Source organism: Myiozetetes cayanensis, unplaced genomic scaffold (assembly GCF_022539395.1).
Source record: "Myiozetetes cayanensis isolate MyiCay16 unplaced genomic scaffold, myiCay2020 scf99, whole genome shotgun sequence".
NCBI lineage: Eukaryota > Metazoa > Chordata > Aves > Passeriformes > Tyrannidae > Myiozetetes > Myiozetetes cayanensis.
The window spans coordinates 1-27,935 of NW_026088285.1; the positions used below are offsets into that span (position 1 = coordinate 1).

General features: G+C 68.1%; 2 protein-coding genes and 1 pseudogene across 2 annotated transcripts; 1 reads left to right on the forward strand and 2 right to left on the reverse strand.

Moving 5' to 3' along the window:
- Positions 1–963: 963 nt before the first annotated feature.
- On the reverse strand, positions 964–10,670 carry LOC126653223 (vesicular glutamate transporter 1-like; the record flags this gene model as incomplete). Its single annotated transcript, XM_050340748.1, is given in 15 exon segments — positions 964–996; positions 998–1,095; positions 1,197–1,307; positions 2,314–2,448; positions 2,522–2,665; positions 4,163–4,229; positions 4,231–4,257; positions 5,454–5,503; positions 6,394–6,480; positions 6,750–6,837; positions 7,840–7,954; positions 8,039–8,157; positions 9,462–9,620; positions 9,622–9,694; positions 10,588–10,670. Coding segments are annotated over 15 exon segments (1,389 nt in total), but the record flags the coding sequence as incomplete, so codon positions are not given.
- A 300-nt stretch (positions 10,671–10,970) lies between these two features.
- PIH1D1 (PIH1 domain containing 1) lies at positions 10,971–17,810 on the reverse strand (the record flags this gene model as incomplete). The annotated part of the gene is given in 14 exon segments (XM_050340758.1): positions 10,971–11,423; positions 12,018–12,169; positions 12,713–12,821; positions 12,922–13,068; positions 15,253–15,286; positions 15,288–15,327; positions 15,330–15,340; positions 15,552–15,645; positions 15,755–15,839; positions 15,911–15,965; positions 17,145–17,211; positions 17,214–17,327; positions 17,416–17,476; positions 17,559–17,810. Coding segments are annotated over 12 exon segments (993 nt in total), but the record flags the coding sequence as incomplete, so codon positions are not given.
- Positions 17,811–18,561: 751 nt separating this feature from the next.
- Positions 18,562–27,824, forward strand: LOC126653228 (aldehyde dehydrogenase family 16 member A1-like; annotated as a pseudogene).
- Positions 27,825–27,935: the final 111 nt, after the last annotated feature.

The window sequence follows — 27,935 nt, forward strand, 5'->3', positions numbered from 1 at the left end:
GCCAATCGCGGCGCGGGTGGGACAACGCCCGGGGGTTAAGGGAGGGAGTGGGCGGGGTTAAGGAATGGAGGGCGGGTTAAGGAAGGGGCGGGTTAAAGGAGGGAGATGGTGGGGCTAAGGAAGGGGCGTGGTTAAGGAGTGAGGGGCGGGGTTAACGGAACGAGGGGGCGGGGCCAGGGTGGCGGTGAGTTACAGGGTCCTAGTGCGAGCCCCCAAAGTTCCCCACCGTGTTCCCCTGCCTCCAATTGGGGTCCCAGTGCCCCCACCCTCGGATCCCAGTGCTCATCAAACCCCACGCTGTCCCCTTGGCCCCACTGACTCCCTCCTGGTCCCTGCATGCCCCAAACCCGGGTCCCAGTGCCCATCAACACCCCACACTGTCCCCTGGCCCCACTGACTCCCTCCTGGGTCCCCGTGCCCATCACACCCCACACCATCCCCTCAAACCCCTCCAGCTCCCATTGCTGCCTCCCCAAGTTCTTGGTGCCCCCCTGACCCCTGGATCCCTCGCTGGACTCCCCACCCCGACCCCTGACCTTGTGGCGGGTGAGGGCCCTCACGATGAGGGGGCACACCATCCCCCTCAGACTCCCCAGGTTCTTGGTGCCCCCTGACCCCGGGTTTCCCTTGCTGACCTCCCTGACCTTGGCAGGTGAGGGCCTCCACGATGAGGGGCACACCATCCCCCTAGACCCCTAGGTTCTGGTGCCCCCTGACCTTGTGGGGGTAGAGGGCTCCCACGATGAGGGGGCACACCATCCCCTCAGACCCCCAGTTCTGGTACCCCTGATCCCCCCTTGCTGACCCCCCAGACCTTGTGGCGGGTGAGGGCTTCACGATGAGGGGGCACACCATCCCCCTCAGACCCCCCAAGGTTCTGGTGCCCCTGACCTTGTGGTGGGTGAGGGTCTCACGATGAGGGCACACCATCCCCTCAGACCCCAGGTTCTGGTGCCCCCTGACCTTGTGGCGGGTGAGGGCCCCCACGATGAGGGGGGCACACCATCCCCGACAGGGTCCCCACGCCGTTGGAGAGCCCCCATGAGGACGCTGGGCGTAGCGGGGGGCGGCTGTCCAGGTGGTTCACGTTGAACCCTGAGGGGTCCGGGGTTGGGGTTGGGGGTCAGGATGCACCTCCCACGTGTGTGGCCCTCCTCCCCTCCCCTCGCCCCCTGTGCCCCTCCCACGGCGCCCACCGGAGATGGCGAAGCCGCTGAAGCCCACGGCGAGCACCAGGAAGGAGATGGCGACGGCGCGGGAGTGCGAGTAGCCGACCACCAGCAGCAGCGTGGCCTCCATGCCAAACCCTGGGGAGGGCGGGGAGGGGTCGCCCCAGACACCCCTCGGCCCCTGGGACCCCGGGAGAGCTCCTGGGGTGTCCCCTCTTCCCACCCAAACCCGGGCCTTCCCCCCACTCACTGTCCCCCTTTTTGTCCTCCTCAAATCGCTTCTCCCCGTCCCTTTGGGTCCTTCTTGTGTGCCACCCATCACCCCCTCCTGTCCTCCCTGCATCCCCTCCCTGTCCCCCTGTATCCCTCTCCCTGTCCCCCTGTGTCCCCCTCCCTGCATCCCCCTCCCTGTCCCCCTGTGTCCCCTCCCTGCACCCTCTCCCTCCTGTCCCCCCAGGTCGCCCTCCCTGCCCCATATCCCCCTCCCTGTTCCCTCTGGCCCCCAGGTCACCCTCCCTGCCCCCATATCCTCTCTCCTGTCCCCCTGTGTCCCCCTCCTTCATCCCCTCCCTGTCCCCCTGCATTCCCCTCCTGTCCCCCCAGGTCACCCTCCCTACCCCCATATCCCCCTCCTGTTCCCCCTGGGCTCTCAGGTCACCCTCCCTGCCCCCATATCCCCTCCTGTCCCCCCTGCATCCCCCTCCCTGCATCCCCCTCCCTGTCCCCCAGGTCGCCCTCCCTGCCCCCCATATCCTCTCCCTGTCCCCCCTGTCCCCTCAGGTCACCCTCCCTGCCCCCATATCCCCTCCCTGTTCCCTCCTTGTGTCCCCCTCCCTGCATCCCCCTCCCTGTCCCCCCAGGTCGCCCTCCCTGCCCCCACATCCCTCTCCCTGTTCCCCCTGTGTCCCCCTCCCTTCATCCCCTCCCTGTCCCCTCTGCATCCCCTCCTGTCCCCCAGGTCGCCCTCCCTGCCCCCATATCCCCCTCCCTGTCCCCCTGTCCCCTCAGGTCGCCCTCCCTGCCCCCATATCCCTCTCCCTGTCCCCCAGGTCGCCCTCCCTGCCCCCATATCCCCCTCCTGACCCCCCACCTCACCTGTCCCCTTCCTCACCCCTAAACCCCCAATTCTGTCCCACCCCCTCACCGCCGCAGTTCATCATCTTCCTGACGTTGGTGGTCGACATGAGCCCCCGGGAGCGCAGGAAGTCGGCGATTTGGCCGCCGATGGGCACCACGATCGTCATCACCAGGTGGGGCAGCGCCGACAGCAGCCCCACCTGCCCCGGGGCCGTCAGTGGGGTCCTGTCCCTGGGGAGGGTTTTAGGGGGTTTTGGGGGTTTTGGGGTCCAACCTGCTGATCTCGAAGCCAAAGACCTCCTCGAAGTAGGCGGGCTGGCTGATGAGCAGCAGGTAGAAGGTCCAGCTGCGGCAGAAGTTGGCCACGATGATGGCGTAGACGGGCATGGAGGTGAAGAACTGGCGCCAGGGGTGGCCATCTGGGCAAAGGAGGGGGTGGGAGGCACTGTGACCTTCTGACCCCAGAGCTGCCCTCGACAGGAACCCCCCAACCTCCTGACCCCAACAGGACCCTAGACCCCAAAACCTCCTGACCCCAACAGGACCCCGGACCCCAAAACCTCCTGACCCCAACAGGTCCCAGACCCCAAAACCTCCTGACCCCACGACGACCCCAACAGGACCCCCACCCCCCAACCTCCTGACCCCAACAGGCTCCAGACCCCCATCTCCTGACCCCAGCAACGACCCCAACAGGACCCAGACCCCCAACCTCCTGACCCCACACAGGCCCTGGAACCCCCAATCTCCTGACCCCAACAGGCCCTGGACCCCAAAACCTCCTGACCCCAACAGGATCCAGACCCCCAACCTCCTGACCCCACAATGACCCCAACAGGACCCTGGACCCCCAAAACCTCCTGACCCCACAACGACCCCAGACCCCCCAACCTCCTGACCCCAACAAGACCCAGACCCCCCAACCTCCTGACCCCAGCAAGCCCCGGAGCCCCCAACCTCCTGACCCCAACAGGACCCGGACCCCAAAACCTCCTGACCCCACAACGATCCCAACAGGACCCTGAGCCCCCAACCTCCTGACCCCACAACAACCCCAGACCCCCAACCTCCTGACCCCAAAAGGCCCCGGACCCCCCACCCTCCTGACCCCAACAGGACCCCAAACCCCCAACCTCCTGACCCCAACAGGACCCCAAACCCCCAACCTCCTGAACCCCAACAGGCCCTGCCCCCACCCTCCTGACCCCACAGTGACCCCAACAGGCCCCAGACCCCCAACCATCCCCACCGTGACCTCCTGCCCCCACAATTACCCCTACACGCCCACCAACACTGGGTTGGTGCTCCCTGACCCCCAGTGCCCCCAGTGCCCCCAGTGCCCACTAGCAGCGGGTTGCTGCCCCTGACCCCTCAGTGCCCCCAGTGCCCCCCAGTGCCCACCAGCAGCGGGTTGGTGCCCCCAAATGCCCCCCAGTGCCCCCAGTGCCCCCCAGTGCCCCCTGACCCCCCAGTGCCCCCCAGTGCCCACCAGCAGCGGGTTGGTGCCCCCTGACCCCCAGTGCCCCCAGTGCCCTCCCAGTGCCCCCAGTGCCCACCACAGCAGGGATTGGGTGCCCCTGACCCCCCAGTGCCCCCAGTGCCCCCCCAGTGCCCACCAGCGCTGGGTTGGTGCCCCCAGTGCCCCCAAATGCCCCCCAGTGCCCTCCCAGTGCTCTCCCAGTGCCCACCAGCAGGGGTTGGTGCCCCTGACCCCCCATGTGCCTCCCAGTGCCCCCAGTGTCCCCCAAGTGCCCCCAGTGCCCCCCAGTGCCTCCTAGTGCCCACCAGCAGGGATTGGTGCCCCAGTGCCTCCCAGTGCCCCCCCAGTGCCCTCCCAGTGCCCACCAGCAGGATTGGTGCCCCTGACCCCCAGTGCCCCCAGTGCCCTCCCAGTGCCCTCCCAGTGCCCCCAGTGCCCACCAGCAGGGGATTGGTGCCCACGCTCTCCCCGATGCTCTCCTCGATGTACTTGCGCTCCTCAGGGGGTGATGGTGGGGTGCTGGGCGGGGCTCTCGTGAGGACACCAGCACCCAAAACATGTACCAGCACACCCCAAAACTGCCTGGGGAGCAGGGAGGGGGTGCTGGGGTTGGGAGTAGCTCACAGGGCAGGACACCAGCACCCAAAACATGAACCAGCACACCCCAAAACTGCCTGGGGAGCACAGGGAGGGTGGGGAGGAGTGCTGGGGTTGGAGGTGCTCCAGGAGTAGGACACCAGCACCCCAAACATGTACCAGCACACCCCAAAACTGCCTGGGGGAGGGTGGGGAGGGGTGCTGGGGTTGGGGTGCTCGCAGGGTAGGACACCAGCACCCAAAACATGAACCAGCACACCCCAAAACTGGCCTGGGGAGCACAGGGGGTTGGGAAGGGTGCTGGGGCTGGGGGTGCTCACAGGGTAGGACACCAGCACCCAAAACATGGACCAGCACACCCCAAAACTGCCTGGGGGAGCACAGGGGGTTGGGGGAAGGGTCAGGGTGCTAGGGCTGGGGGTGCTCTACAGGGTAGGACACCAGCACCCAAAACATGGACCAGCACACCCCAAAATTACCTCTGGGGAGCACGGGGTGGAGTTGGGAGGGGGTGCTGGGGTTGGGGATGCTCACAGGGTAGGACACCAGCACCCAAACATGGACCAGCACACCCCAAAACTGCCTGGGGAGCACAGGGGGGTCAGGGAGGGGGTGCTGGGGCTGGGGGTGCTCACAGGGTAGGACACCAGCACCCAAAACATGCACCAGCACACCCCAAAGCTGCCTGGGGAGCACAGGGTGGAGTGGGGAGGGGTGCTGGGGTTGGGAGTGCTCACAGGGTAGGACACCAGCACCCAAAACATGAACCAGCACACCCCAAAACTGCCTGGGGAGCACAGGGTGGGTGGGGTTGGGGGTGCTCACAGGGTGCTCACAGGGCAGGACACACCAGCACCCAAAACATGAACCAGCACACCCCAAAATCACCCTGGGGGAGCACAGGGAGGGTAGGGAGGGGGTGCTGGGGCTGGGGGTGCTCACAGGGTGGCAGGACACCACACCAAAACATGTACCAGCACACCCCAAAACTGCCTGGGGAGAGGTGGGGAGGGTGCTGGGGTTGGGGGTGACTCACAGGGTAGGACACCAGCACCCCAAAACATGGACTAGCACACCCCAAAACTGCCTGGGGGAACAGGGAGAGGGGGGTGCTGGGGTTGAGTGCTCACAGGGTAGGACACCAGCACCCAAAACATGAACCAGCACACCCCAAAACTGCCTGGGGGAGCACAGGGTGGGTGGGAGGGGTCAGGGCAGGTGCTGGGGTGGGGTGCTCTCACAGGGGTGCTGGTAGGACATCAGCACCCAAAACATGAGACCAGCACACCCCAAAACTGCCTGGGGGAGGGTGGGGAAGGTAGGGAGGGTGCTGGGGCTGGGGGTGCTCTACAGGGTAGGACACCAGCACCCAAAACATGGACCAGCACACCCCAAAACTGCCTGGGGAGGGCGGGGAGGGTCAGGGCAGGGGTGCTGGGGTTGGGGTGCTCACAGGGCAGGACACCAGCACCCAAAGCGTGGCACCAGCACACCCCAAAACTGCCTGGGGAGCAGGGGAGGGCGTGGGAGGGGGGTGTTGGGGCCGAGGACAGCACGAGGGCAGTAGGCACAACACCAGCACCCAAACATGGACCAGCACACCCCAAAACTGCCTGGGGGAGCACAGGGGGGTCAGGGTGCTGGGGCTGAGTGCTGGTAGACATCAGCATGCAAAAACATGAACCAGCACACCCCAGAACTGCCTGGGGGAGCACAGGGAGGGGGTGCTGGGGCTGGGGTGCTCACAGGCAGGACACCAGCACCCAAAACATGGACCAGCACACCCCAAACTGCCTGGGGAGGGTGGGGAGGGTCAGGGCAGGGGTGCTAGCTGGGGTGCTCACAGGGTAGGACACCAGCACCTAAACGGGCACCAGCACACCCCAAAACTGCCTGGGGAGCACAGGGGGAGGGTGGGTGGGGTCAGGGCAGGGTGCTGGGGTTGGGGTGCTCAGGGTAGGACACCAGCACCCAAAACATGACCAGCACACCCCAAAATCACCCTGGGGAAGGAGGGCATGGGGTGGGGATGGGGGTTTGGGGAGGGGGTCCCAGGGGTGGGGGTCTCACCGTAGACGTAAAAGACGGAGCTCCAGCCCGTGTACTGCACCAGCACCCCGGCCAGGGGCATGGCCACCACCGCCCCTGCATAGGACCCTGCGCCAGGGGGGGGTCATCAGGGCTGGCACCCCCCAGAGACCCCCCCAAACCCACGCCCGAGCCCCCCAGGGAACCCCAATCCTGTGAGGACCCCTGGGGTGGGGGTGTGTGTGTGGGGGGTGGTCCCTCCCTGCAGCCCCTCCATCCCCCAGGGACCCCCCCCCAAAACCCAGGGTGATCCTCCCCCACCCTGCAGCGTCCTGTCCCGGCTTTGGGGGGTCCCTGTGCCTCCCCCTCCCCAAATTTCCTCCCCCCACCCCCCATACCGCAGAAGGCCGTGGTCGCCAGGCGGCTCCGCTCCAGGGGAGGGGCCCATTTGCTCCAGATGCCGTGGCAGGCCGGGTACGTCACGCCCTGGGAGGGGGAGGGCGTGGGGAGGGGGTCAGGGAGGGCCACACCCACCTCAGGGAACCGGCCACGCCCTGCCACGCCCTGCCCCGCCCTACAGGAACCAGCCCCACCCCAGGGGAACTGGCCCCACCCTGCCACGCCCTGCCACGCCCCAGGCGGGACCACCAATGGGAGCTCAGCACCAAACCTACACCTCCCAGCCCCACCGGCCAATGGGAGCACAGCAGTGGCCACACCCTGGCCTGCCAGCCAATGGGAGCACAGTAATGGCACCACCTTGCTCTTTAAGCCAATGGGAGCACAGTAGTGCCACACCCTGCCCTGTCAGCCAATGGGAGCACAGCAGTGGCCACGCCCTGGCCTATCAGCCAATGGGAACACAGCAGTGGCCACACCCTGGTCTATCAGCCAATGGGAACACAGCAGTGAGCATGCCCTGCCCTATCAACCAATGGGAGCACAGCAGTGGCCACACCCTGGCCTATCAGCCAATGGGAGCACAGCAGTGGCCACACCCTGCTCTAGCAGCCAATGGGAGCACAGCAGTGGCCACGCCCTGGCCTGTCAACCAATGGGAACACAGCAGTGCCACACCCTGCCCTATCAGCCAATGGCAGTGCAGTAGTGGCCACGCCCTGCCCTATCAGCCAATGAGAGAACAGTAGTGGCACCACTTTGCTCTATCAGCCAATGAGAGCACAGTAGTGCCACACCCTGCCCAATCAGCCAATGGGAGTACAGCAGTGGCCACACCCTGCTCTAGCAGCCAATGGGAGCACAGCAGTGGCCACGCCCTGCCCTATCAGCCAATGGCAGTGCAGCAGTGCCCCCAACCCCGCTCCACTAGCCAATCAACACCGGTTCCACCCCCTCAACCAATCAGCGCTGTCCCCCACCCGCGTAATTAACCAACCAGAATCAGCCCCACCCACCCCGCCAGCCAATGAGCATTGGCCCCACCCCTGAATTAATTACCCACCTCCAGCCACGCCCCCCCCTCGTTACCTCCACGAGCCCCTGCATGACCCTGACGGCGATGACGCAGCCGACGTGCGTGCGGGCGGCCGAGGGGATCAGCATGTTCAGCACCGACGTGGACACGATGGCCAGGCCGAACACCCTGGGGGTGGGGGGGACACACAGGGGGTGAGGGGGACCCCCTGACACCCCCTCCACCCCCCTGCTGGCCCCATCTCCCCCGGACCTGTTGGCGGCGAATTTCTGGGCGATGAAGCCCCCCGGGATCTGGGTGACGATGTAGCCCCAGAAGAAGGAGCCGTGGATCATCCCCACCGTCTCGGGGTCCCAGTTGAACTGGGCGCGCTGGTGGAGGGGAGGAGGGGGGGGTCAGGAGCACTTGGGCAGGGCCTTGGACCTGCCTCTGTGCCCAGGGGACCCCCGAGTCCTTCAGGCATCGCCTCCCTCCCTGTTAAACCCCCAGCCCTCCTGCCCCTCCTGGGTCCCTGTGCCTGCTCAGAGCTGTCTGTGGGACCCCTGACCCCACACCTGTCCATGACCCTGCTGACCTCATACCTGCCTGGGGGCTTCACTGACCCCATCCCTGCCTGGGGGCTTCATTGATCCCATCCCTGCCTGGGGGACCTCATTGACCCCATCCCTGCCTGGGGGCTTCACTGACCCCATCCCTGCCTGGGGGCTTCATTGACCCCATCCCTGCCTGGGGGCCCTGCTGATCTCATTGACCCCATCCCTGCCTGGGGGCCTCATTGACCCCATCCCTGCCTGGGGGCCCTGCTGATCCCCTTGACCCTGTATCTGTCCAGGACCCCATTGACCCCACACCTGCCCACGACCCTGCTGACCTCATACCTGCCTGGGGGCTTCACTGACCTCATCCCTGCCCACGACCCCATTGACCCCATACCTGGCCGGGGGCCCCGTTGACCATGCTGACCACGGCCCCATTGACCCCATACCTGCCCAGGGGCCCCGTTGACCATGCTGACCATGGCCCCATTGACCCCATACCTGTCCGGGGGCCCCATTGACCATGCTGACCACGGCCCCATTGACCCCATCCCTGCCCCTGACCCCCTTGACCCCGTACCTGGCCGGGGGCCCCGTTGACCATGCTGACCACGGCCCCATTGACCCCATACCTGCCCACGACCCCATTGACCCCATACCTGCCCGGGGGCCCCATTGACCATGCTGACCACGGCCCCATTGACCCCATACCTGCCCCTGACCCCTATGGCCCGCGCCTGGGCCGGGGGCCAGGTGACCATGCTGGCCACGACCCCTGTGACCCCATACCTGCCCCTGACCCCATTGACCCCATACCTGCCCCATTGACCCCCTCCCTGCCCATTGACCCCATTGACCCCATACCTGGCGGGGCCTCGTTGGCTCATGCTGACCACGGCCCCATTGACCCCACACCTGCCCATGACCCTGCTGACCCCATACCTACCCCATTGACCCCCTCCCTGCCCATTGACCCCATTGACCCCATACCTGGCCGGGGGCCCCGTTGACCATGCTGACCACGGCCCCATTGACCCCATACCTACCCATTGACCCCATTGACCCCATACCTGCCCCTGACCCCGTACCTGCCCGGGGGCCCCGTTGACCATGCTGACCACGACCCCATTGACCCGTACCTGCCCAGGAGCCCCGTTGACCATGCTGACCACGGCCACGCCCAGGTTGCAGCGGATGCCGAAGCTGATGCAGAAGCCGATGCCGCAGAGGACGGCGATGCCGTAGCGCCGGGGCAGCCCGCAGAACGTGCAGTCCACCACGGGGGCCTCAGGGGGCTCTGGGTGCCACCCCGGGCCCCCCGCCTGAGCTCAGCTCCAGGTCCTCAGCGCCATCCTGACGCCGCTCCAGGAACCTGCGAGGAGGGACACGATGGGGGAGCCATAGGGGGGGGGGTGTCACCCACCCCAGGGCCTGGAGTGTCCCCAAGGACCCCCCTTGTGCCACCCCCCCGGCCTCACAGCCCCCTCCCCGTGCCCTCAGGGCTCCCCCCACCCAGCTGTCCCCCGTGTCCTTCCCCCGCCACCCCCTGATGTCCCCCGTCGTCCCCAGGACACGGGAGGTGTCACCCACCCCAGGGGCCCGGAGTGCCCCCAGGGACCCCCTGTGCCACCCCCCCGGCCTCACAGCCTCTCCCCGTGCCCCTAGGGATCCCCCCACCCCAGCTGTCCCCGTGTCCTTCCCCGCCACCTCCACGATGCCCGTGTCCCCCAGGACACGGGAGATGCCACCCCAGGGCCTGGAGCGCCTAAGCGACCCCCTGTGCCACCCCCGGCCTCACAGCCTCTCCCCGTGCTCTCAGGGCCCTCCCCCCACCCCAGCTGTCCTCATGTGTCCTTCCCCGCCACTCCCCACCTCCTGATCCTCGTGTCCCCCAGCTCCCCATGGTGAGTGGCAGCAGATTAAGGGCTGTAAATCCTGTGCTGGGGCGCTGGGGTGGATGGGGACTCGCCTTCCGCGTACCGCTGACACGCGCACGCGTGTGGGCGGATGCTGTGGGCCGGGTGAGGTCAGCGAGAGTGTCCCCAGCCACGCCCTCTCAGACCCCCAAACCCGCCTGGGTCGCCTGTTCACACTTTACATAACTGGGGGGGCACGGCCAGGGGTCCGGGACGGGGAAATGGGAAAGGGGCAAACCTCCTGGCCCTCCCAGCCAGGGCAGTGCCAGGAGCAGAACCATCCCCTCCCCACCCTCCAAGGTGCTTTGTGCCCCCAAGCCTGCCCCAGCCCCCTCAGAACACCCCCCACCTTGCCCTGGGTGGGGACTCACTGTGCAGGCGGCCCAGCCCGGCGCCCACCTGGCGCCGGAATTCCTCCTTGTTGAACTGCATGGCAGCTCAGGGCACCATGACCCGATGGACACCCCAGGTGACCCCAGCCCCCACCCCTGGGACACTTGGGGTGCCCCCACCCACCCTGGGACACCTGGGATCCCCCAACCCACGTGATGTCCGGGCCGCTCCTGGGCCTTTTTCGCCTCCTCCGGGGAGCTCTGGGAGCCCCCAGCCCCCGCCACCAGCTCAGCACTAAGTCCCCCAATCCCCCATGCGTGGGCTGAGCCCCCCCCCCACACACAGCAGGAAGGAGGGGGCTGCCCGGGGCCCCAGGGTTTGGCCAATCGCACGCCAGGGGCCGATTTACCCTTTATTGGGAGCTTTTGTACAAAAAAAGGGGGAGCTGGGGGCAGTCCTGGCACAGACCCAGGGGTGTCCTGGGGTGGGGGAGGGGGTGGGGGTGCCCAGGAGATCCTGAGGGGATCCCGGAGGGGGTGTCCCAAAGGGGTCCTGGGGGAGGGTCCTGAAGGGGCATCCAGGAAATCTTGAGGGGTTCCCAGAGTGCCCATCCAGGGGGACCTCAGGGTGTCCCAAGGGGGTGTCCCAAGTTGGTGTTCAGGGGGTCCTGAAGGGGCTTCCAGGAAATCTTGAGGGGCTCCCGGAGTGCCCATCCAGGGGGACCTCGGGGTGTCCCAAAGAGGTGTCCAGGGGGGTCCCGAGGGGATGTCCTGGGGGAGGCGTCTGGGGGAGGGTCCTGAAGGGGCATCCTGGAAATCTTGAGGGGCTCCCAGAGTGCCCATCCAGGGGGACCTCGGGGTGTCCCGAGGGGGTGTCCGGGGGTGTCAGGGGTGTCGAAAGGTCCTGGGGGAGGCGTTTGGGGGGGTCCCCGAGTGGATGTTCAGGGGGTCCTGAAGGGGTGTCCACAAAATCTTGAGAGGTTCCTGGAGTGCCCATCCAGGGGGACCTCGGGGTGTCCCAAGGGGGTGTCCAGGGGGGTCCCAAGGGGGTCCTGGGGGAGGATCCTGAAGGAGCTTCCAGGAAATCTTGAGGGGTTCCCAAAGTGCCCATCCAGGGACCTCGGGGTGTCCCAAGGGGGGGGTCCCCAAGTGGATGTTCAGGGGGTCCTGAAGGGGCGTCCTGGAAATCTTGAGGGGCTCCTGGAGTGCCCATCCAGGGGGACCTCTGGGTGTCCCAAAAGGGTGTCCAGGGGGGTCCCAAAGGGGTCCTGGGGGAGAGTCCTGAAGGGGCATCCAGGAAATCTTGAGGGGTTCCCGGAGTGCCCATCAGGAGACCTCTGGGTGTCCCCAAAGGGTGTCCAGGGGTCCCTGCAGTGAGTGTCAGGGGGGTCCTGAAGAGGGCTTCCAGGAAATCTTGAGAGGTTCCCGAGTGCCCATCCAGGAGGACCTCGGGGTGTCCCAAGGGGGGGGTCCCCAAGTGGGTGTCCAGGGGGGTCCCGGGGGAGGCGTCTGGGGGGGTCCCAGAGTGGGTGTCCAGGGGGTCCTGAAGGGGCTTCCAGGAAATCTTGAGGGGTTCCCAGAGTGCCCATCCAGGGGGACCTCGGGGTGTCCCAAGGGGGGGGTCCCCAAGTGGATGTTCAGGGGGTCCTGAAGGGGTGTCCTGGAAATCTTGAGGGGTTCCCAGAGTGCCCATCCAGGAGGACCTCTGGGTGTCCCGAGGGGGTGTCTGGGGTGTCCCAGAGGTGTCTGAGTGTCCCAAGGTGCTGGGAGGCGTTGGGGGTGTCCCCAGAGTGGATGTCCAGGGCATCCTGAAGGGCTTCCAGGAAATCTTGAGAGGTTCCCGAGTGCCCATCCAGGGGACCTCTGGGTGTCCCAAAGGGTGTCCAGGGGGGTCCCAAGGGAGTGTCCTGGGGGGTCCCCGAGTGGATGTTCAGGGGGTCCTGAAGGGGCTTCCAGGAAATCTTGAGGGGTTCCCAGAGTGCCCATCCAGGGGGACCTCTGGGTGTCCCAAAAGGGTGTCCTGGGGGGTCCCAAAGGGTGTCTGAGTGTCCCGAAGGGTTGTGGGGGAGGCGTCTGGGGGAGGGTCCTGAAGGGGCATCCTGGAAATCTTGAGGGGCTCCCAGAGTGCCCATCCAGGGGGACCTCTGGGTGTCCCAAAAGGGTGTCCAGGGGGGTCCCAAGGGGGTGTCCTGGGGGGTCCCGAGGGGGTCCCGGTCCCTCAGGCCCGGAGCGGCACCGTCACCGTGAGCACCTGCAGGGGGCGGTAAGGAGTCGGGAGGGCGGGGGAGGGGGGCGTGTCCCGGGGTGGGGAAGGGGGCGTGGCCAGCGGCCGTTGCCATGGCAGCCGTTACCTTGGAGCGGCGGTGGAAGCGCGCGCGCCCCCGCGCGGGCTCGGCGGGGCGGGGCAGCCCCAGCTCCAGCAGCGCGGCGCCCTCTGGCGGCCCCCACAGCACCAGGCGCTCCTCGCTCAGCCCGAGCCGCAGAGACCACGCCCCTTCCTGGGCGGGGCCAACCGCGGTCAGAGGCCACGCCCACCCATTGACCACCCCACCCACCACACCCCCCGGGGTGGGGGTCCCATAAAGCCGACCCTCTGTTACGGGGGAACCTCCGGGACCTCGGAATTCTCCCCAGTCCCAGCCCCCAGGAACCTCCCCAACCCCAAGACCCCCATCTTAACCTCCACAACCCCAAACCCTCTTAACCTCCCCAGCCCCCTCCACAACCCCCAAACCCCCTCTTAACCTCCCCAGCCCCTCCACAACCCCCAAACCCCCTCTTAACCTCCCCAGCCCCCTCCACAACCCCCAAACCCCCTCTTAACCTCCCCAGCCCCTCCACAACCCCCAAGACCCCCCTCTTAACCTCCCCAGCCCCTCCACAACCCCAAACCCCCTCTAACCTCCCCAGCCCCTCCACAACCCCCAAACCCCCTCTTAACCTCCCAGCCCCTCCACAACCCCCAAACCCCCTCTTAACCTCCCCAGCCCCTCCACAACCCCAAGACCCCCTCTTAACCTCCCCAGCCCCTCCACAACCCCCAAACCCCTCTTAACCTCCCCAGCTCCCTCCACTTCCCTCCCCCCGTCCCAACTTAGCCCCAGTGACCCCCAATCCCAGTGCTCCTCTAAGACCCCTCAACTCTCCCAGCCCCCTCCAATTCCCCCCACCACTCCCCCAGTGCTCTTCCAGCACCCCCAACCCTCCCAGCCCCTCCAATTCCCTCCCCGTCCCACTTAGCCCCCAGTGCCCCCCCAATCCCAGTGCTCCTCCAGCACCCCTCAACCCTCCCAGCCCCTCCAATTCCCTCCCCGTCCCCTTAGCCCCCAGTGCCCCCTCCCCAATCCCAGTGCTCCTCCAGCACCCCCAACCCTCCCAGCCCCCTCCATTCCTCTCCTTAACCCCCAGTGGCCCCCTCAAATCCCAGTGCTCCTCCAGCACCCCTCAACCCTCCCAGTCCTCCATTCCCTCCCCCTCGTCCCCACTTGGCCCCCAGTGCCCCCCAATCCCAGTGCTCCTCCAGCACCCCTCAACCCTCCCAGCCCCTCCACTCCTCCCTCCCCACTCAGCCCCCCAGTGCCCCCAATCCCAGTGCTCCTCCACCACCCCCCAACCCTCCCAGCCCCCTCCAATTCCCTCCCCTCAGCCCCCAGTGCCCCCCCAAATCCCAGTGCTCCTCTAAGACCCCTCAACCCTCCTAGTCCCTCCAATTCCCTCCCCCTCAGCCCCCAGTGCCCCCAATCCCAGTGCTCCTCTAAGACCCCTCAACCCTCCCAGCCCCCTCAATTCCCTCCCCACCTCGTCCCCACTTAGCCCCCAGTGCCCCCCTCAAATCCCAGTGCTCCTCCAGCACCCCTTGACCCTCCCAGCCCCCTCAATTCCCTCCTCCTTAACCCCCAGTGCCCCCTCCCCAATCCCAGTGCTCCTCTAGGACCCCTCCACCCTCCCAGCCCCCTCCAATTCCCTCCCCCGTCCCCACTTAGCCCCCAGTGCCCCCAATCCCAGTGCTCCTCTAAGACCCCTCAACCCTCCCAGTCCCTCCAATTCCCTCTCCCTTAACCCCAGTGCCCCCCTCAAATCCCAGTGCTCCTCCAGCACCCCTCAACCCTCCCAGTCCCCTCAATTCCCTCCCTCTTAACCCCCAGTACCCCCCCAATGCCAGTGTTCCTCTAAGACCCCTCAACCCTCCCAGCCCCTTCCAATTCCTCTCCCTCAACCCCCAGTGCCCCCTCCCCCAATCCCAGTGCTCCTCCAGCCCCCTCAACCCTCCCAGCCCCTCCAATTCCCCTCCCCACGTCCCCACTTAGCTCCCCAGTCACCCCCAATCCCAGTGCTCCTCTAAGCCCCTCCACCCTCCCAGCCCCCTCCAATTGTGCCCCCAATCCCAGTGCTCCTCCAGCCCCCTCAACCCTCCCAGCCCCCTCCAATTCCCTCCCATTTAGACCCCCAGTGCCCTCCCCCAATTCCAGCACCCCTCAACCCTCCCAGTCCCCTCCACTTCCCTCCCCTTATCCCACTTAGCCCCAGTGTCCCCCCAGTCCCAGTGCTCCTCCAGCACCCCCAGCCCTCCCAGCCCCTCCAATTCCCCCTCAATCCCAGTGCTCCTCCAGCACCCCTCAACCCTCCCAGCCCCTCCAATTCCCTCCCCTCAGCTCCCCAGCCCCCAGAGCCCCCAAACTCACAACGTGGGGCAGCAGCACCCGCGCCTGCAGCACTCAGGTGCTGGGCCGAAGGTTCGGCCACCACCACGAACTGGGGGGCTCTGAGGGGCTGGGAGGCACAGAGGTCAGGCCAAGGGGTCCTGGGGGGCTGGTATTGGGGGTCCTAGCCTCACCAGGTCCCACAGGTCCTGCCTGGGGTGACGGCAGCAGTGGGGCGACCTGAGGGAGGAGGGAGGTCAGAGGAAGAAGAGGGGGGAAACACCTGGGGTGGGGGGACAACACCTGGGGTGGGTGGGGGTCCCAGGAGGGTCTCCACTCACCCCTGGAGCTCCTGGATGCGGGGCCGAGGCCGGGCCCGGATGTTTTGGGCCGAGATGGAGCCCATGAACCTGCGGTTCTTCAGCACCCGCCAGCCTTGGGGTTGGGGGGAAGGGGACACAGGGGGTCAGGGAGGGGAGGAGACCTCACAGCCCCCTCCAGTTCTCCCTAACACCCCAGTCCACCCCAGTGCCCCCAGTCTCACCAGTCAGCTCCAGTTCCACCCCGTACTTCTCCGACAGCCCCTCCATGGCCACGGTCAGGAAGAACTCCAGGTACAGGGGGTCACTCTGGGGGGTTTGGGGTGGAAATCAGGACCCCCAGCTCCTCCTGGAGCCCCCAGCTCCCCAGCCCCCCTCACCTGGAGGGTCCGGAAGAACCCCGAGTTCACCACCACGTCGTAGGCGGTGCAGCCACTGGCCTCCTGGGGGCAGGGGGCTCAGGGGATTTGAGGAAGTCAGAGGGTGATTGGGGGCTCAAGGGGGATTGGGAGCTAGGGGAAGCTCAGGGGGATTTGGGGGCTCAAGGGCATTGGGGGGCTCAGGGGATTGGGAGCCCTGGGGGGTTCAGTGGAAATTGGGGGCCCTGGGGGGCTCAGGGGGCATTGGGGGCTCAGGAGATTTGGAGCCCTGGGGGGCTCAGGGGGGATTGGGGGGCTCAGGAGGGATCTGGGGGGCTCAGGGGGATCGGGGGGCTCAGGGGATTGGGGTGGCTCAGGAGGGGTTGGGAGCCCTGGGGGGGCTCAGGGAGGATTTGGAACTCTGGGGGGCTCAGGGATTGGGAGCCCTGGGGGCTCAGGGGGTTGGGGGGCTCTGGGAGGGGGTCAGAGATTGGGAGCCCTGGGGGGGCTCAGGGGGGACTGGGAGTGGCTCAGGGGGACTGGGGGCTCGAGAGGATTGGGAACCCTGGGGGGCTCAGGAGGATTGGGGGCTCAGAGGGATTGGGGGAGCCCTGGAGGGGTTTGGGGGCATTGGGAGCCCTGGGGAGACTCAGAGTGGGATTGGGGCCCTGGGGGGCTCAGGAGGATTGGGGGCCCTGGGGTGGCTGAGGGAGATTGGGGGGCTCAGGAGGATCGGGAGCCTTGGGGGACTCAGGGGGAACAGGGGAGCTCAGGAGGGGACTGGGGTGGCTCAGGGGGTGTTGGGGGTGCTCATGGGGTGTTGTTGGGGGTCTCAGAGGGGCTTGGGAGGCCCTGGGGGAACTCAGGGGTGTTGGGGGTGCTCATGGGGGATTGGGGGTCTCAGGGGGCTCTAGAGGGCCCTGGGGGTGCTCATGGGGTGTTGCTGGGGGCTCAGAAGGGATTGGGGACTCAGAAGCGTTTGGGAGCCCTAGGGGGTGCTCATGGGGATTGGGGGGTCTCAGGGGGCTCAGGGGGCCCTGGGGGTGCTCATGGGGTGTTGCTGGGGGTCTCAGAGGGATTGGGGGTGCTCAGGTGGGGATTGGGAGCCCTGGGAGTGGCTCAGGGGCCCTGGGGGTGCTCATGGGGTGTTGTTGGGGTCTCAGAGGGGACTGGGGGACTCAGAGGGGTTTGGGAGCCCTGGGGGTGGCTCAGGGGGCCCTGGGGAGCTCATGGGGTGTTGCTGGGGGTCTCTCACCTCGGTCCAGCTCGGTGTGGGCTCCCCAGGCTCATGGGGATGCGGAAGGAGCCGTGGGGGCCGGGGGTCCCGGAGGAGCCCCTGGAGGCCCGGGGGTCCAGGGGGGAGGGGCACCTCCCGAGTGACAAACGTTGACCGAACACTTTGTGCCCCTCCCCGCCCGGGTCTTCACGCACAGCCCTGCATGGAGGGGGGATGGGGGCTCAGCAAAGCCCCCTGAGCCCCTCAGAGACCCCCAACCCCCCAGGAGCTCTGCCCCACGCCCTCACCCGGCTGGGGGTGACAGCGCGGGCGGGGCCGGCGGGCGGGGGCTCCTCATGGTCTGGGGTCACCTGTGGAGTGAGGGGAAGGGGAGGGGTCAGGAGTGAGGTCAGGATTGGGACCATCCCCCAAAATCCCCTCCTGGGGTCCCACCTGCAGTAGGAGCCGCCGCAGGGCCTCCTCCTCTTCATCCTCCTCGTCCTCGTCCTCCTCGGTCTCCAGCTCGGCCGAGAGCAGCGAGGGGTCCGTGGGGGCTCCATGGGCTGGGGGGGAGGGGACCCTCAGAACCCTCCCCTGCCCTGGGACCCTCAGAACTCCCGTACCCACCTTGGGATCACCTGAGACCACCCAGGAACCCTCAGAGACCCCCCAGGCCCCCTCAGAGACCCCCCCAGACCCCTCAGAGACCCCCCCGAGACCCCTCAGAGACCTCCCCAGGACCTCTCAGAGACCCCTCAGAGACCCCTCAGGACCCCTCAGAGACCCCTCAGGACCCCTCAGAGACCCCCAGGACCCCTCAGAGACCCCCCAGGACCCCTCAGAGACCCCCTCAGAGACCCCCAGGACCCCTCAGACTCCCTCAGGACCCCTCAGAGACCCCTCACGACTCAGAGACCCCCAGACTCCTCCAGGACCCCTCAGAGACCCCCAGTACCCCCAGGACCCCTAAGAGATCCCCAGGACCCCCAGGACCTCTCAGAGACCCCTCAGGACCCCCTCAGGACCCTCAGAGACCCCCAGGATCCCCTCGAGACCCCCCAGGACACCTCCGAGACCCCAGACCCCCTCAGAGACCCCCTCAGGATCCCCAGGACCCCTCAGAGACCCCCAGGACCCCCACGACCCCTCAGAGACCCTCCAGGACCCCTCAGAGACCCCCAAGACCCCTCAGAGACCCTCAGACCCCTCAAGACCCCTCCGAGACCCCTCAGTACCCCTCAGAGACCCCCCAGACCCCTCAGAGACCCCCCCAGACCCCTTTCTCTTTCGTCCCGGCCTCCTCTCTGGCCGCTTCCGCTTCCGGCGGTGGGGGGGCCGCTCTGTCCCCGCCGGAGGGCCCCGTCTCGGTGGTGCCGGCGGGGGCCGCTCCGCTCCCCGGGCTCCGTCTCGGTGGTGCCGGCGGGGGCCGCTCCGCTCCCCCGGGCTCCGTCTCGGTGGTGCCGGCGGGGGCCGCTCCGCTCCTCCGGGCCCCGTCTCGGTGGTGCCGGCGGGGGCCGCTCCGCTCCCTCGGGCCCCGTCTCGGTGGTCCCGCGGCGGCGATGGCGGCGCTGGCAGGGCCGGGACCCCCCCCGGTACCCGCGATCTTCGCCGCCATGGACGAGGGTCCGGCCCCGGCGAGGAACACGCAGGGCAGGTGAGGGGGAGGCGTGGGGTCCGGGGCCCTTGGGGGCCCTGGGGGCCTCATGGCGGGGGGCGTGGAGAGCTGGGGGTCCTGGAGGGCTGGGGGTCTGGAGGGCTGGGGGTTGGGGAGGGTCTGTGGAGCTGGGGGTCTGGAGGGCTGGGGGGGGTTTGGGGAGGGGTCTGTGGAGCTGGGGGTCCCTGAGGGCTGAGGGGGTTTGGGGAGGGGTCTGTGGAGCTGGGGGTCCTGGAGGGCTGGGGGGGTTTGGGGAGGGTCTGTGGAGCTGGGGGTCCTGGAGGGCTGGGGGGTCTGTGGAGCTTGGGGTCCTGGAGGCTGGGGGGTCTGGAGGGGCTGGGGGGTTTGGGGAGGGGTCTGTGGAGCTGGGGGTCTGGAGGGCTGGGGGGTTTGGGGGAGGGGTCTGTGGAGCTGGGGGTCCTGGAGGGGCTGGGGGGTTTGGGAGGGGGTCTGTGGAGCTGGGGGTCCTGGAGGGGGCTGGGGGGGTCCTGGAGGGCTGGGGGGGTTGGGGAGGGTCTGTGGACCTGGGGGGGTCCTGGAGGGCTGAGGGGGGTTTGGGGAGGGGTCTGTGGAGCTGGGGGTCCTGGGGGCTGAGGAGGGGTCTGGAGGGCGGCCTGGAGGGCTGGGGGTCTGGAGTGGGAGGGGTCTGTGGAGCTGGGGGGTCCTGGAGGGCTGAGGGGGGTCTGGAGTGGGAGGGGTCTGTGGAGCTGGGGGTCTGGAGTGGGGAGGGGTCTGTGGAGCTGGGGGTCCTGAGGGCACCAATGGGGCTGGGGAGGCGGAGGGGGGAAGTTGGGGTGGGCTTTGGGGTTGGGGGGTTTGGAGTGGGGGTACCCTGGGAAGGGGTCCTGGGGTGGGGGTCCTGGGGGCCTTGAGGGGGTGGGAGGGGTCAGGGGTGACCCCTAGGGGGAGGGCAGTGGGGGAGGATGGGGGTCAAAGTGCAGGGTCCCACCCGAGGCCAAAGGTCGTTTTGAGGTGGGGGGTCTGGGCGGGTCCTGGTGTGTCCCCTCCTCCTCCCGATTTGAGGGGTCCCAGCCATGTCTGGACCCCCCAGGCCTGGCTGGAGTCCCACGGGCGCTGCCTCGGACACTTCGTGGGGGACGTGGCTGAGACCCCGGGACGGAGGAACCTCGAGAGCCGGGGGCCCTGATGGTGAGGGGGAAATTGGGGGGAATTTGGGGGAATTTGGGGGAGGTGGGGGGCACTGGGGGAATTTGGGGGAAAATGGGGAGGTGGGGGGCACCTGGGGGCACTGGGGGAGTGAGGGGGCCTGCGGAGGAATTGGGGGAATTGGGGGGTGCACTGGGGAAATTGGGGGTCACTGGGGGGCATTAGGGGGCCTGGGGGAGGTGGGGGGGCACTGGGGGGGCACTGGGGGAATTGAGGGGAAATTGGGAGGGACACTGGGGGAATTTGGGGGAATTGGGGGGCACTGGGGGATTGGGGGAGGGAATTGGGGGAAATGGGGGGCACTGGGGGGAATTAGGGGGCACTGGGGGGGAGTGGGGGGAGCATGGGGGGGCCTGGGGGGATTTGGGGGCACTGGGGAATTGGGGAAGGAATTGGGAGGGGCACTGGGGGGCACTGAAGGAGGTGAGGGGGACACGGGGGGAAATTGGGGTCACTGGGGGAATTGGGGAGCACAGGGGGGCCTGGGGGGATTTGGGGGCACTGGGGGGGAATTGGGGGAATTGGGGGTTGGAGCTCAGGGACAGGAGGTCAGGGTCAGAGGTCAGGGTCAGCTCACCACCCCTTTTCCCCCAGGCCGCTGGGTGGTCTCGGTGCCGGGGGACGGCTCTGACGTGGCGCGGCCGTGGGGGCGGCGGTGGCGGCTGCCGAGTGGGGCGGCTGGGGGCCCGGCGGGGCAGCACCTGCACAGGTGAGTCCTGGGACCCCCACCCCACCCCCCACCCTGTGTCCCCAGGGCTCTTGGCCTTTCCTGTGTCCCCCATTCCCTGTGTTCCTCTCCTGCCCCCCAATGCCCACCCTCCATTCCCTGTGTCCCCCTTCTGCTGCTCCATGCCCACCCCCTGTGCCCCTCTCCCTCCTGTGCCCCCCTCATTCCCTGTGTCCCCCTCCTGCCCCCCAATGCCCACCCCCATTTCCTGTGCCCCCCCACTCCCTGTGTCCCCCTCCTGCCCCCCAATGCCCACCCCATTCCCTGTGTCCCCCTTCTGCTGCTCCATGCCCACCCCCTGTGCCCCTCTCCCCCTGTACCGCCCACTCCTGTGTCCCCTCCTGCCCCCCAATGCCCACCCCCATTCCCTGTGCCCCCAATTCCCTGTGTCCCTCTCCTGCCCCCAATGCCCACCCCCATTCCCTGTGCCCCTTCCCTGTGTCCCCCTCCTGCTCCCCAAGCCCACCCCCATCCCCTGTCCCCTCCCCTCCTGTGCCCCCATTCCTGTGTCCCCCTCCTCCCCATGCCCACCCTGTCCCCTCCCCATTCCCTGTGCCCCCTCCTGCCCCCCATGCCCACCCTCCATCCCCCACCCCCCATCCCGTGCCCCCAAATACCCTCCATGCCCCCCTGCCCCCAGGCTGGCTCTGGCCCTGGAGGGTCCCCGGGGGTCCCTGGGGGCTGCTGTCCCTCTTTGGGGGGCGTCCCCTGCGCGGGACCCTCGGGCCTGACCTGGAGCTGGCGCGGGGGCTGCTGCGGGCGCCGGCGGGGGGGGCTCAGCTGGGCCCCCGGCCTGGAGGGGTGGAGTCCTCTGGGTGAGTGCCCCTGACCCACCCCCTCCTGGGGCTCTGGGACCCCCTCTGCTCCCCCTGACCCCACCCCACTTCGCTGTCCCCAGGGGTGGTGGCCGTGGTCGTGGCAGGGCCCTGCTCGGCGCCGGCGCTGCTCTGGAAACTGGGGCCGGCCCTGGCCATGGGTGAGGGGGCTCACCTGGGATGAGGGGGCTCTGGGGATGAGGGGGTTCTGGGATGAGGAGGGCTCTGGGGACATGGGGGAGTTCTGGGGATGAGGGGGCTCTGGGGATGAGGAGGGGCTCTGGGGATGAGGGGGCTCTGGGGACAGAGCAGGGGCCTTGGGGACAGGGGGCTCTGGGGACGAGGGGGGCCCTGGGGATGAGGGGGGTCTGGGGACAGAGCAGGGGGCACCTGGGCACGAGGGGGGCTCTGGGGATGAGGGGGAACTCTGGGGACGAGGGGGCTCTGCGAATGAGGGGGCTCTAGGATGAGGGGGGCCTGGGGACAGAGCAGGGGTTCTGGGGACGAGGGAGGCTCTGGGGATGAGGGGGCTCTGGGGACATGGGGACTGTGGGGATGAGGGGGCTTTGGGGACATAGGGGGCTCTGGGGATAGAGCAGGGGCCCTGGGGATGAGGGGTGACTGTGGGGACGAGGGGGGCTCTGGGCACGAGGGGGGCTCTGGGCATGAGGGGGGCTCTGGGGACAGAGCAGGGGACCCTGGGGACGAGGGGGACTGTGGGGATGAGGGGGGTTCTGGGGACATGGGGGGCTCTGGGGACACAGCAGGGGCCATGGGGACAAGGGGGACTGTGGGGATGAGGGGGCTCTGGGATGAGGGGGCCCTGGGCATGAGGGGGGGTTCTGGGCATGAGGAGGGCTCTGCGGACATGGGGGACTGTGGAGATGAGGGGGCTCTGTGGACAGAGCAGGGGGCCCTGGGGACGAGGGGAAATCTGGGGATGAGGGGGGACTCTGGGGACATGGGGGGGCCCTGGGTATGTGGGGGGGACTCCGGGGACATGGGAGGGACTCAGGTGTCCGTGGGGGGGTCCCAGGCGTCCTGGTGGTCCCAGGGGTCCATGTGGGGGTCCCAGGGATCTGTGGGGGTCCCAGGGGTCCGTGTGGGGGTCCCAGGGATCTGTGGGGGTCCCAGGCATTCCGGTGATCCCAGGTGTCTGTGTGGGGGTCCCAGGGATCTGTGGGGGTCCCAGGTGTCTCTGTGGGGGTCCCAGGTGTTCCGGTGGTCCCAGGGGTCCGTGGGGGGTCCCAGGCATCCTGGTGGTCCCAGGGCTCCGTGTGGTGGTCCCAGGGATCTGTGGGGATCCCAGGCATTCTGGTGGTCCCAGGGGTCCATGTGGGGGTCCCAGGCGTTCTGGTGGTCCCAGGGGTCCGTGGGGGGTCCCAGGGGTCCGTGGGGGGTCCCAGGCGTCCTGGTTGTCCCAGGTATCCGTGTGGGGGTCCCAGGCGTTCTGGTGGTCCCAGGGGTCCGTGTGGGGGTCCCAGGGGTCCGTGTGGTGGTCCCAGGGGTCCGTGGGGGGGTCCCAGGGGTCCATGTGGGGGTCCCAGGCGTTCTGATGGTCCCAGGGGGTCCGTGTGGGGGTCCCAGGAATCTGTGGGGGGTCCCAGGCATCTTAGTTGTCCCAGGTGTCTGTGTGGGGGTCCCAGGTGTCCTGGTGGTCCCAGGGCTCTGTGTGGTGGTCCCAGGGATCTGTGGGGGTCCCAGGCATCCTGGTTGTCCCAGGGGTCTGTGGGGGGGTCCCAGGCATTCTGGTGATCCCAGGGCTCCGTGTGGTGGTCCCAGGGATCTGTGGGGGTCTCAGGTGTTCCATTGTTCCCATGTATCCGTGGGGGGAGCCGTTTCCAGGTGTTTTTGGGGCTCTCTCTGCAGGAAACACGGTGCTGGTGCTGTGCCCCCCCGAGGCGGCGCCGCCGCTGCTGTTCCTGGCGGAGCTGAGTGGGGAGGGGGGGGCTCTGCCCCCGGGGGTCCTCAACGTGGTCGCGGGACCCCTCCCCGAGCTCTGCCGCGCCCTCCGCGCCCACCCCGCCGTCGCCGCCATCGCCTTCCTCGGCGTCCCCCAGGTACCAGGAGAGGGGAGATGTGACCTGAGCGGGGCTGGGGGGAGCTCCTTGCGCCCCCCACACCCCCTAATCTGTCTCCCCCTCCCCCAGGAGCAGGTGCAGGCCCTGGCCTGGGGGTCCCCGTGCCGGGGGCCGCGGGTGGGCCGCGCCCGGGGGGGCCGCGTCGTGGTCGTCGCCCTCGACTCGGCCGACCTGGGACGGCCGCCGCCGCCGTGGCGGGGGTTCTGGGGACCCCCCCGGCGCTGGTGAGTGCTGGGGGGGCGCTCGGGGGGGCTCTTGGGAGCGCCCCCTGACCCTTTTTTTTCCCCCCCCAGTTCCCGTGGGGGGGCTGCGTGGTGCTGGCCCAGGAGGGGGTCCTGGCTCCGCTGGAGCGGGCGGCTCCGGGCCCGGCTCGGGGGCTGCGGCCATGGAGACCCTGGACCCCGGCACCGATCGTGGAGGCCGCTGCCCCCTGAGGCCCCACACCCCGAGGGGATGGTGGAGGCGGCACGAGAGGAGGGGGCTGAGGTGAGTCCAGTTTGGGGGGGGACACAGGGGGTTTGAGGTGAGAGGGGCACCCGAGAGAGAGGACATGAAGGGTGTGGAATGAGAAGGGGGTGGGCTGTGAGGACATTGGGTGACACGAGAGGTCCTGGGGGGACATGAGTGTCACCTGGAGGGGTTCCCAATCCTGGGGTTCCCTGAGGGGATTCTGGGAGGGTTTGGCCATTGGGGTGCCCCGGGGGTGGGGTTTGGGGGTTCCTGGGTGTTGGGGGTGGGGAGGGGTTGCAGTTGGGGGTTCCCCAGCCAGCAGGTTCCTCATGTGTGTCCCCCATCCCCCCCCAGGTTTTCCAGCCGCCGCTGCCGCCGGGAAGTCGTTTCTACCCCCACCCCTCATCACGGGTCGCCCCACCTCGCTGCCTGCGGGAGCCGGTGGGTGCCCGGGGGTGGGGGTGGGAGTGGGGTCTGGGGCTCTCCTGAGTGCCCCCACACCCCTGTCCCTCTCCCAGGCAGCAGGGCCGGTGCTGGTGCTGCTCCCCGTGCGCTCCCCCGGCGAGGCCGTGGCCGTGGCCTCGGGCTGCCTCCTCGGAGTCGCCGCTGCCGTCTGAGCCCAGGACGTCACCGCCGCCTGGACACCGCTGAGAGGTCGGTGGGACTCCTCCAGACCCCTCCCCATTCTGCTTTCCCCTCAAACCCCAAATTTCTGAGGGTTTGCATCTCCCCCCAGGCTGCCCCAGGGGCTCGTGTGGCTCAACGCGCTCAACCTGCTGGACCCGAGGGGGCTGCGCACAGCGGGACGGGGAGACCACCCTGGAGGGAGGTGGGGAGGCTAGAGGTTGGGGTTTTAGAAGGGGGCTGTGGAGGGCTCTGACCACGCTAATGTGGGGCCACTGCTTTCTGCAGCCCCCCAACTCCATAGGATTGAGGTGGGGGAATGGGGGGGGGCCATGGGAATGTTGGGGTGATGCAAAGAACGTGGTGCCTGTTGAGGGATTTTTTTGGATGCTGGGGTGCCCTGGCAGGAGTTTGGGGGTTCCTGGTATTGTGGGGGAGTCTCGAGTGGGGTTGGGGGAGCTTTGGAGGGGCTGGAGGGAGTGGGGAAGAGGACCTGGCAGGGCTTGGGGTTTCCTAGGGTGTCTCTGAAGCAGGTTTTGGGGTCAGTGGAAAGCTGGGGAGCTGGGCATATGGCCCGTGGGAACATGCTTTTGGGGGTGGCTCGCCGGGTTGGGGTGTTTTGTGCCCTTACAGATGGGTTGAGGACCCCCTTTAACTCCAGGCACTCAGAGAGTTTGGGACGCTCCCCTTGGGAAGAGCCCCCCGAGCTGGAAGAGTCACTCAGGTACCCCCTGAATAACCCCCACCCCAGACCCAGCAATGCCCCCTGACCCTTCTGAGCCCCCTCCCTGTGTGCCCCAGCCCCAGCCCCAGCCTGGAGGAGGCCGTGCCGGACCCCAAGGACGCCGAGGAGCTCGCCGGGGCTGTGGCGGCCGCCCGCGCCGCCGCCCTGGGAGTGAGTGATGGAGGGGAGGCCGGGAGAGTTTGGGGGGAGCGATTTCAGACCCCAACACCCTCCCCCTGAGTGTGATTCTGTGTCTGTGTCCCCAGGTGGGGGCGGCTGCCGGGGGCGTCGCGGGCCCGGGTGCTGAGGGGGCGCGCGGCGCTGGGGGCGCGCGGCGGGACCCCCGCAGGTGACGCCGAGGGGCGCCTGCAGGGGGCGCTGCTGCGCTGGGCGGCCCACGTGGAGCAGATGGGCGGGGCCGTGCAGGTGGGCTGGGCCTGCGGGATGGGGGTGGGTGGTGGCTGCGTGGGTGGGTGGGGCCACATGGGTGGGTGGGGTGAAGTGGGTGTGGCCACATGGATGGGTGGGGCCATGTAAATGGGTGTGGCCACATGGATGGGTGGGACCACATAAATGGGTAAGATAATGGTAAGTACACTGATGTGGGTGGGTGGAGCCGCTGATAGGCAATGCAATGGTGAGCCGTGTAAATGGGTGTGGGTGGTGGGTGGCCACTGGATGGGTGGGGCCAAATGGGCATGTGGTGGTGGTGGTGGTGTGGGCCACTGATGGGTGAGGCCATGTAAATGGGTGTGGCCGTGAATAGGCAGGGTGATGTGGTAGCCACGTGGATGGGTGGTAGGTGGTGGAGTGTGGACCTGATGGTGCATAAATGGGTGGGGCCGTGAATGGGTGGGCGGGAATGGGTGGGTCATGGATGGGCTGGGTGGCCGTGCAGAATGGTAGTCAGCTGGGGTGGGGTGGGAGGGACCTGGAGGGCAGGGCCCGCAGGAGGGCAGGGCCTGAGGGCTGAGGTGGGCACGAGTGGCTGAGGGGCAGTGGGGGGTGGGGCCAGGCAGCTGTGGGTGGGGCTATGCAATAATTAATAGGTGGGGCTTGATTGTTCAGGGGTTCATCGATAAATGGGATGCCATCTGGGCCTTGGAGAGCGAGGTTAACACCTCCTTTTCCCCCCTCAGGAGGTGCCCGGCGGGCGGGCCCTGGTGACACGGAGGCCGCTGGGCGTGGTGGGCGTGGCCTGGTGCTGGCCCCGCCCCTTTTCACTGGAGCTCCTCCTCCCCCCCGTGCTGGCACTTGGCAACAGCGTCGTGGTGGTGGCCCCGCCCGGCGCTGCCACCGCTGCCCTGAGCCTGCGCCAGGTGGGGACCCCCATCCCCCAAGTGCCCACCCTACAACCCCGCTATGTGGTCCCTTACAACCCTGGGACCCCCAGGAGCCCCTGGGATTGTCCATGTGCCCCCCAGGACCCCTCCATGTGCCCCCACCCAGGACACCTCCATGTGCCCCTCACCCCAGGACCCCTCCATGTGCCCCCCAGGACCCCCCATGTGCCCTCACCCCAGGATCCCTCCATGCGCCCCCACCCAGGACCCTCCATGCCCCCACCCAGGACCCCATGTGCCCCCACCCCATGCCCCCGCCCCACCCCAGGATCCCTCCATGTGCCCCCACCCCCAGGCCAGTGACCCCTCCATGTGCCCCCATGGCCCCACATGCCCCCATGGCCCACTCCCTGTGTGCCCCACCCCAGGCTATCGCCTCATGCCCCCACAGGACCCCCATGTGCCGCCTCCCGAGACCCCTTTGCCCTTCGAGGCTGTCCCCCACAGAGAGCCCTCCCTGTGCCCCCCCTGGGATTTCCTCTGTCCCCCCCCCAGAAACCCCCTGTGGACCTCCTAGAGCTCCCTGGACCTCCCCAGGAGCACCCCTGAGGATCTCACCCTGTGACCCTCCTGGTTCCTTCCGGCTCTCCCACCCCGAGCCTCCCCAGGCCTGCACCCCCTGTCTGGGTGACAGCCCCCCCGTGTGTCCCCAGGCTCTGTGGCCGTGGCGCGGGCGTCGGGGGCCCTGGCGGTGCTGCCGGGGGCGCCTCGAGGGTCCGGGGCTGAACTGGCGCGACCACCGCCCGATGGGCTGTGGCTGTGCGGGGCAGACACGGTGAGTGGGGCCTTGGGGGGGCACAGGGGGGGTTGAGGGGCTGGGGAGGGCACCAAACCCCGCTGTTGGGGGTCCCTGCAGCACTAGGCCTGGGGGTCTCCAGCAGTGGGGGCTGTGCCCTCGCTCACCCGCGCTGCCTCCCCCCTCATCCATCCCAGGACTGAGCTCGGCCCTGAGCGTCCCCGCGTGGGGGGTCCCGGCGAAGCTCGTGGGGGCTCTGGGGCAGGACCCCCTCCCGGCGCCGAGCGGGAGCTGGAGCTGCGCTGCACCGGCCCCGCTGCCTCTGGGTGCCGGGGGCACTGAGACCCTCCCAGAGCCCCCACCCCAAAGCTCTGGTGGTCTCTGACCTCGCACTGTGACCCCCCTCACCCCAATAAGCCCAATCCCCATCCGCAGCCCTTGTCGTGTCTGTGCCTCTTGAGGGGGTTTGGGGAGGTCCTGGGGACTCTCGGGGGGAGGGAGGTGGGTCG